A 9,199-nucleotide genomic window follows, 5' to 3' on the forward strand; every position below is an offset into this window, starting at 1 on the left:
AAAAGGGAATGGTTGTGCACGTGGTGGTCACAGACAGTTGCTCTCTCCTTATCCTTCCTGACTGATTCTTCTCTAGTTTTGTGTTCTTATAGAATATAATTTAGCTTTTTTTTTACTAATCTGCTTATTCACCCATTTAGTAATAGTATTGAGCTCAATAGATATGATTCTCTCTCAGCTCTACTTAAAATTGGTCATTCCTTCTTCATGGGATTATCTGCTGCAGACATCTCACCTGAACTATCTTCATCATCAGAGCAAAAGAGTTTGTTGTTGATGATAATGAAATCTGGGCAAAAAGCCGAGTTGTTTACACGCCATGCTGCGGTGCCAGCAAGGCGTCTTACTTTCAGTTAAAAAAACAGTTTCAAACGTGAAAGTATTTACATGCTATTTGTTCCCAAACAACAACCAAATTATGTTTTCATGGGGCGTATCTGTGTACTCATATTTGACCTTTGACCCCCATTTGGAGAAACATTTCTCATTTCCCTCTCTCTCACGTTCCCTTCTTCCTGTTCCTTTAACCATTTCCTCTGCAGGCTTTCTTCAGTTTCACATTTACACCAACTGTGGATTCTATCGGCATGCAGGCGTGGCGTGGCGTGGCATGTGGGTCGAAAGCTGTTGTTCAGGATCATTTCCTAATACTCACATCGGAGAGAAGCACTCTTTGAGGTAAGTACCTGTCTTTTTCTGTGTGTATATAAAAGTGTGTGTGTTTATTTGCTTTTCTGCACTTGAGAAGTTACTAAGTCAGAAGCTCAGAAGCTCATTCATGGTTTTATAAGTGTATGAGTAATTGATCCAAATTGGTTACTATGCAGAGTCTAGTGGTGTGACACGTATTTATGTGTTTTATACTGGTAAAAGTATGTGTTGCAAAAGTCCAAATAAAGGTACTCCATTCAAAATCTTCTTTAACCCCTTCCCATTCCGACCTGTTTATTTTAGAGGGGGTAAGGGTGGGGGACAGGGGATGTTTAGGGGTAGATAAAAATTCAACAGTATGTGTCACATAGAAGTGGTGTACATCATCTGAAAGCTGGGAACCTGAAGATGAATTTGAGATGCATTTCAGCACTGTGTGTCACGTTGTTCTAGTCATGAATAAGAAATAAAAAATTGAAAGTGAAAGTGTATAAGGGCTTAGAACATGATGATATGAGTTTGTGATGGTCATTCCCATGCTCACTTATGCCTCATAAATTGTTGCAGCAAATTTTGGGGTTGATACCATTTGTTACAAAAATTTGGTGCTAAATTTAACCATTTTTTACCATTCAAGAATTGAGAAAAAAATTATTAATAATACCTCCAAAATACCACATTAAGACACCAATACCTTGAGGAACACCATAGAAAAAGCCCTGCTGTGATTTGGGATCAAAAACTTTTGACATTTTGGAGATTTCTGCAAGAATTGCATCTTTTCGGCGATTGAATGTCGAGCACTTGTGTTGTGTAAACTGCTCAGAAACCCCCTTATTGTCAATCTACCTAGGAAAGCCATCCATCCTCTGAATGCTCTAGGTCTCTAGTCTGATCCATCCATCCTCTGAATGCTCTAGGTCTCTAGTTTGATCCATCCATCCTCTGAATGCTCTAGGTCTCTAGTTTGATCCATTCATCCTCTGAATGCTCTAGGTCTCTAGTTTGTGGCTCTAAAGTTTCATGAGGCTGTGATTATCCTAGAGGTCACCACAGGTCATTTTATACAGTGAGGTCAAATTTTAAAAAATGGTCTCACTACAATGAAATGGCTCCTATGTGGACTAACATCATCACACATGAATACAGTTGGCCTCATTGGATCCACAACAGTCTCAGCTTTACAGTGATACACAATTTATGTAATTCCAAGACTGTTTAGGGACCCCAGTATGCAGAAATATTCAAATACACCATTTTAGAATAGGTGAAAATAACACTTTTACACTGCATGCAAGAAACTGCATGTGATTATCATAAAGTGGGCATGTCTGTAAATGGGAGACTCGTGGGTACCCATAGAACCTATTTTCATTCACATATCTGGAGGTCAGAGGTCAAAGGACCCCTGTAAAATTTGTCATGCTAGTTTTTCCTTACCCACTGCTTTTAGCTATCTGATTAAAATGTACCTACTTGACAGTTTCCCCAATCTTTAACACAGTATGACATTAGGTGAGCCTTGTTCTGATCTACCAGGCTGAGGCAGAACAGTACACAAGCCCTCCATTCTTAATATCCTTTATTTCTTTCTTCCAGTTCCTGAAGGCAGTGAAACTTCCAAGATGTCCTGCCTGTGGTTGTGTTTAAGTCTGCTTTTCACTGCTACTTTTCGACAAAGTGGAGCCGCATCAGGTATTTTATATTGCTTTTACCAGAAATAAATATGTTGTATATTGTAAATACATTATGAAGTAAAAAAAAAAAGAAATCCTATCATTTATTGCCCTTTTTTCAGATCCAAAATTGTCCCTGAATTGCAACGAAACAGTGGAAGTCGTAGCTGGAAATACGGTGACACTAAACTGCACTATAAAATCTTCCACGACAGAGAACTGTAAGGGTTTAAACTATATCTGGAATAACACACGTGGCAACAACCCTTGTAACAGTGACTTGAACGACTGCGAATGGGATAATGTGACTTATGTGTCGTTGACCATCTCAAATGTCACGCATGAGGAGAATTACACAGTTAAAATACATACAGACTGTGGTATGGCTAAATCATCTATCAGAGTACAAGTTATCCCTAATGGTGAGTAACTTCCGCTGTGTTAAAGTCTTTCAGCAAATGTATGTGAATGAATGTTTGTGTGCATTATTCTTATTATCAATTTCTATAAATTGAAAGTCTTGTTCAGACACACAGAACAAGTTAGATTTAATCCACATGTTAAGATAAGTATATTTTATCTTGCCAGGTGGACCCATTGATCTGCCCACCTATGGGACAGCCTCCTATATGACAACCGCCTATGTGACAGCCATTTTTGTCACCCTCATTGTTTTGGCCGTTTGATACTGACAGAGGCAGAAAAATAAGAAAACCGAAAAATCGGGGAGGAAAAGACACAAAAGACAACAGTGACATGGACACTGAAGTCCCACTGACTGTCTGACAAATTCAGAAATTTGTGTTTCAGCATCTGTGTGTGTGTGTACTACCATATTTTTCAGAATTCTTTGAGGTCTTTGTACAGATTGATCCATGTATATACAATGATTTGATTTGATTAAAGCAGGGCCAAAGTTGGCCCGCCATCAGGTTTGATTTGGCCCGCCAGATGTTAGCAAATTCTTTTTTTTTATTAAAAGACCCAACCGACTTTACTGTCTTTTGGAGGCTGTACCAGGCTTGGTTTTATGGTTAGAAGATAGTGGCATCATATGAAACTAGAAAACCTAAGGACTCCATTAGTACCAATTATGTCATATTAGCTTGTCAGGAAGGAGGCTAACACTCTAAAGTTGGGTTAAATTTTGGCGAGGAAAAACTGTCATGGCCATTTTCAAAGGGGTCCTTTGACCTCTGACCTCAAGATATGTGGCTGAAAAGTCTCCCCTTTACAGACATGCCCTCTTTATAATAAACCCATGCAGTTTTGGGGAAAACATGCAGTTCTTTGAATGCAGTATACATGTGTTATTTTTGCCTATTCTAAAAATAGTGTATTTTAATATTTCTGCATACTGGGGTCCCTAAACAGTCTTGAAATGCATAAATTGCATAAATGAGCCCAATTGTATTCGGCAGGTGGGTTTTAAGGGGCTAACTATGTAAAACATATTCAATTAAGGGAACTTGGGATCCTGGTACCATTTTGCATCCTAACAATACAATACAATACAATACAATACAATACAATACAATACAATACAATACAATACAATAGGTGTTTAATTTTGGCCCGTGGCCCTCCATTGAGTTCCAGTTTTGGCCCTCCAAGGGAAAAGTTTGGGCACCCTTGGATTAAAGGGACAAATACCGTATGTAGTTGTACTCCATAAGACCTGCAGACCATCCCCATTGGTGGTTGGTGGTGGATGGGTCACAACAAACACAAGACTTTGGTGTTCGTGTCCCGGGTGAAACTAAAAGTAACGTTGACCTTTTTTGTCACGTCAGTTGATAGTCACGTGACTCGTCGGTATCGTAAATCCCGTGATTCACATGAGTTTTTAGTCACGTGAGTTGTTAGTATCGTCAGTCCCGTGAGTCCTTTGAGTCCTTTGAGTCGCTAGTCAAGTGAGTCGTTAGTATCATCAGTACCATGAGTCGCAGATGCTTTTCTAATTGCTTTTTTATTAAATTTACTTGAAAGACAAGTTGTTACCTTGGTTTGTGTCTTCTTTTAACAGAAACTGCCACCACAGTCGATCACGTGAGTCGTTAGTCACGTGAGTGGTTAGTATTGTCTGCCCCGTTAGTCACGTGAGTCGTTAGACATGTGAGTCGTTAGTCATGTGAGTCATTAGTATCGTCAGCCCCATGAGTCACGTCAGTCGCTAGTCACGTGAGTCGTTAGTATCGTCAGCCCCATGAGTCACGTCAGTCGCTAGTCACGTGAGTCATTAGTATCGTCAGCCCATGAGTCACGTCAGTCGCTAGTCACGGGAGTCATTAGTATCGTCAGCCCATGAGTCACGTCAGTCGCTAGTCACGGGAGTCGCAGTCAGTGAAGTTAACATCAACCACGACTGTTTCCTAACCCTAACTAAGTGGTTGTGTTGCTTAAACCTAACTTCCTGTGAAAACGGAAGTTTATTTTGAAAGGACACTATGCATGTAACAAGCGTATATTGACACGGGCATATGGTCCGCCCAAAAGTAATGCAAGAGGGGAACCCTGTGCATCGGTCTCCGATGCCAAGGGGCACTGATCAAGCGGCGATGTTTGATGAGTTTGGAGTGAGAATTATTCATCTCGTATTCTGAATAACTTTAGTGGATCATAACATATCGGGTATAAAATTAATCTGCATATGCTCCAGTTCAAAATAAGACCAAACTTTTCAATGGATGTCAGTTTTTTGAGCAAAATGTGGCCTGCAACAGACTTAGTAAGGCTTGTTTTGTTTTTCAAAAATTGTGAATCACCGCAACCACGAGAGGCCCTTGAGCATACGTTAAGAAATGAGCACAGAAAATATCAGGCTGATGGGGTCCAGTAGTACGCGAGATTAGCCGTGGACAGACAGACAGATACACGCACACGTGACCGAACGCATGATCTCCCCACAGGCTTACGCCTGGCGGAGATAATAAACACAACAGTAGGAATCAAAGTAAATGTGTTATTGTGTCCTGTGAAAGGAATGATTCTGGTATACTGGATATACTGTGTGTGTAGATAAGGGTGTAGGTTAACTCAGCCTCCGCACATGTTACATTTGTAGGTGGTGGAACAAGTTTTTTCAGTAACAAGTGCTTCCGCGACTTGTTATGCAGCACAGCACACACACGCATAGCTGATAAACAAGAAGTAACAAGAGTCAGTGTCACATTTCCTTTTTTACACCACATGTGACAGTAAGTCAGGCGGCTGCGTCTTGGTCTGTGGTAGCCCACCTGTCTGCAGCCCAGCTTGCGGGATGAAGGCCTACTGTTGGAACTGTGTGTTGGGATTACTCTGCATGCCTGCTGAGGTAATGCTCAGCACCTGGTCAGGTGAGTGTGCGTGAAAGAGAGAAATGATGGACATGTTTTTGGTTTAGGATGTGTTTATAAGTTGAGTCTGAGTCATCTTTTCCTGTTTGTTGCAGCCTCATCCTGTCTTTGCAGCGTATCTGAACTGATATATTAGCATTTAACTCTTGTACCTGGTCATAGTGAAGCTAGTTTTAGCTATTTTATGTACAGTTACTGTACGTAGTACTGGCCCCCTGCAGTGGGTCACAAGATAAACCTAAGGGGTTGTGAAAGTATTAATGGTTCATGAAAGAAGAAAAAAACAAAGTTCTTCTATGTAAATTCATATTTTTCTTTTTTTCAATATTAGCTTTTTGTGAAATATTGGATAATGAAATCTTGTTGGGCCTTGAACAATTATTGTAATGATACCAAAAAAGAAGTATTTCATATCCATTTGACATGTGACATTGGTTTAATCTTTAACAAACGTTGCATTTTATCAACTTATTATTTTTATGTAAAATATCTATCTAAAAAGTAACCAGTGGCTGTAACTGTCAGATAAATGTAGTGAAGTAAAAAGTACAATATTTCCCTCTGAAATGTTATGAAGTAGAAGAATAATAGTATGGAATGCCATTTAAGCCCATATTAAATAAATAGATAAATATGTCTATAAAAAAATGAATATGGCTATGAAATAAAAGTCCCCAGAAATAAATAAATCTGTATTTATTTTCACATCTATTTATATATTTATTGCTTCATTTATTTATTTCAGGATTTATTTCATAGCCATATTTATTTATTTCATATTCATTTATTTATTTAATATTGGCTTGAATGGCATTCCATATAAAAGTAGCATAACGTGGAAATACTCAAGTAAAGTACAAGTACCTCAAAGTTGTACATGTACATAGTTACTTTCCGCCACTGTCTGAAACTATGTTTTAGCTCTCTTTATGAGTTCCCTTTGGTGTTTGAATTGATCATTCTATTAAGTTTCCCCTGTTATTATGACCTGCTTGTTACCTCCATACAGCAAATGGAGGCTTGAGGTGAGGCAGTCAGTAACAATCCATCTCTCCCTGACAGTTTCTCAAGATCCCCTGTCCATCTCTCTAATGAGAGTCAACTCATCAGCTGAGATCACATGCTCCACGTCGCAGTCTGACCCCATTAGCTTGCACCTACACCGGCGATTTCACGGTTTTCAAAGGGACATTGTGTACCTGGCCTTGGACAAAGGACTAGTGACCAAGAATACTCCAACTCCAGAATTCGAAGGCCGAATTCACGTAGCTTCGGACCAGCAGATTGGGGAGGGCTATGGGGTCACCTTGCAGCTGTCTCTGCTGGGGCTGGAGGACACAGATGTGTATTACTGCAGCTGGAAATACTTCAATTCAGAGACAACGTCGTGTGAAACCCTGGCCAGCATTGGCACCATTATTATTGTCAGAGGTGAAAAGAACATTTGAGTTCAAACATGCACACACTGCACATTCATATAAAAAAATAAAGGCTTTAAAGCCGCAGTTGGTAATTTTGAGCAAATCTGATAAAATGGTATTTTTATAAAGCTGTCACTATACCCTCACAGTAGTGCATGAGACAGATAATCTGTGAAAAAATCATGTTCCTTTGCTTCTTCCTAGTGCTCCTAATGGCATTTGCAAGACCTCAACGTGCCCGAGGGAAAACAACCAATCCGAGCCGAGCAGTCTCTACAGCAGCTGTCAATCACTGCTCGCGAAACTCACAAACTCCGATCAAACAGTCAAACTAGGCAGCGCTGATCAATTTCTCTCAAATGTTTTCAGAAACATCTTGTAGTGTACTGTTTAGCTGTAAAATGAGAAAGTTTGTGACCCATCCGCCATGTTGAAAACAGTCGAGCCAAAACCAAGCACTGCCCACCGGCCGGAACAAACTTTCTAATTTTGCAGCTAAACAGTGCACTACAAGATGTTTCTGAAAACATTTAAGGAGAGAAATGGGCATTACAGTAACAGAATATTGATTCATATTTGATCAGCGCTGCCTAGTTTGACCGTTTGATCAGAGTTTGTGAGTTTTGCGAGCAGTGATTGACAGCTGCTGTAGAGACTGCTAAGCTCTGATTGGTTGTTTTCCCTTGGGCGCAGTGAAATCTTGCAAATGCCATAGAGAGGCGAAGTCCCTCCCCTTTCTGGTGGACCTCATGGGACCTTATATGGGGGAAAAAAAACATGTACGGGAGTCAACGGAGCGAGACCAATATTTTTTTGATCCCGTTTGATTTGCGCCATGAATCACACATATGATGTTTGTCAATTGAAAACATAATTTTGCACGATTTTTTTCAAAGATTACCTATCTCATGCACTACCGTCAGGATATTACGACCGTTTTATAAAAATACCTTTATCACATTTGCTCAAAGTTACCGACTGCAGCTTTAACAAAGCTTTTTGTCCTTATATTAACTGTCTTCTTCCTCACAGAGAGAGATCCCCAGGAACACTGCAGGGACCGCATTTTGGATCTCATCCTGATTGCCTTGAGCGTCACAGCATTCACTGTCACATTGCTCCTCCTCATCGGGGCACTGATTGTGAGAGGCAGACGAGTAAGTACTACTACTGTAAGCAGATGGATCTGCTCTCATAATCATGCAAAGGCAAGGCCACGGTGTTCCAATCAATATGTTTTCTTTGTGTTTCTACAGTTTAAAAAGAACTTCCGACCAGCCAGAGCTGTGAAACCACCCAGAGCTGTGAAACCACCCAGACCTAACAGGCCTCAGCATGTCTGTCCTCAGCATGGAGATCAACATTACCCCTACTTAATCACATCTACAAATCCCTTGGATTTCAGGGGCATTCTGTAATTATAAGAATCAATGCGTTGATGATGATAAGAGATGATTAATTGGAGCAGCTATTGTGAACTATACAGTAAATGTATCGCACAAAGGGTTTGCAACAGATGATTGAGATATATTTTGAGTCAGCGGCTCGCCTTCGTGCTCAACCCAGGAAAGGTGTATGACGCCTCGCTCCGCTTTCCATTTCCTTTTCTAAACAAATTTGTGTTTTGTTTGCAGAAAAGTGATCGAGCTACCACATCCTGGCTGATGCGAGGTGTACAGGTGCGAGGCGTGTGAACAGTGTTGGTGAAGAAAAACTGCAGAGCAAGCATTTTTGTTATTCTGTATGGGCTTGATCTGTTGACATATGCAGCATGTTTATTCTAGGTGTTTCCTTTGTGTCTCATAAATAGTACAGATTGTCATTTTGTAATGGGTTATGTATGTATAATTGTGATGTGGTTTGTTTTTTTTGTCTGATGGGTCTTACTTGTCTGTCTGTCTATGGTAACAGTATGTCTATTGTATGTGTACTTTTTCTCAAACTGAGCTGCCTATGGATGCAAAATGAATTTCAGTGCAAACTGACAATAAAGTTGTATCGTATCGTATCGTATCGTATAAATAGTGTCAACTTTGAAACAAATGTGACCCACAGTTTTCTGTCTGAATTGATATGTACATGATTAAATCTGAACTTTTTCCAATTTTGCTGTACC

The 9,199-nt window shown here is 40.0% G+C and overlaps 1 protein-coding gene and 1 long non-coding RNA gene across 3 annotated transcripts; both read left to right on the forward strand.

Annotated features, from left to right (window-relative positions):
- Nucleotides 1–517: 517 nt before the first annotated feature.
- LOC141758073 (uncharacterized) lies at nucleotides 518–3,914 on the forward strand. Its single transcript, XR_012591814.1, has 4 exons — nucleotides 518–678; nucleotides 2,251–2,346; nucleotides 2,450–2,749; nucleotides 2,916–3,914. It is a non-coding gene; the product is annotated as an uncharacterized LOC141758073 (long non-coding RNA).
- A 1,520-nt stretch (nucleotides 3,915–5,434) lies between these two features.
- LOC141758316 (uncharacterized) lies at nucleotides 5,435–9,187 on the forward strand. 2 transcript variants are annotated; one of them, XM_074619569.1, is made up of 4 exons: nucleotides 5,435–5,662; nucleotides 6,725–7,093; nucleotides 8,116–8,244; nucleotides 8,362–9,187. In XM_074619569.1, exons 1-4 carry the CDS (start codon nucleotides 5,587–5,589, stop codon nucleotides 8,499–8,501), a joined length of 714 nt encoding a protein of 237 aa, XP_074475670.1. In that variant the 5' UTR covers nucleotides 5,435–5,586; the 3' UTR covers nucleotides 8,502–9,187. The 2 variants fall into 2 exon arrangements, with proteins under 2 accessions (XP_074475670.1, XP_074475669.1); XM_074619568.1 differs by having other exon boundaries at nucleotides 8,116–8,240; nucleotides 8,340–9,187.
- Nucleotides 9,188–9,199: the final 12 nt, after the last annotated feature.

This window comes from Sebastes fasciatus, chromosome 20 (genome assembly GCF_043250625.1).
Source record: "Sebastes fasciatus isolate fSebFas1 chromosome 20, fSebFas1.pri, whole genome shotgun sequence".
NCBI classification, from domain to species: domain Eukaryota; kingdom Metazoa; phylum Chordata; class Actinopteri; order Perciformes; family Sebastidae; genus Sebastes; species Sebastes fasciatus.

Excerpts from the sequence above, each read along its gene's own strand:
- LOC141758316 (XM_074619568.1), top strand. The coding sequence starts at position 5,587 with ATGAAGGCCTACTGTTGGAACTGTGTGTTGGGATTACTCTGCATGCCT. Across the intron at positions 5,663-6,724 it reads AATGCTCAGCACCTGGTCAG|TTTCTCAAGATCCCCTGTCC; the intron begins GTGAGTGTGCGT and ends TCTCCCTGACAG. Across the intron at positions 7,094-8,115 it reads CACCATTATTATTGTCAGAG|AGAGAGATCCCCAGGAACAC; the intron begins GTGAAAAGAACA and ends TCTTCCTCACAG.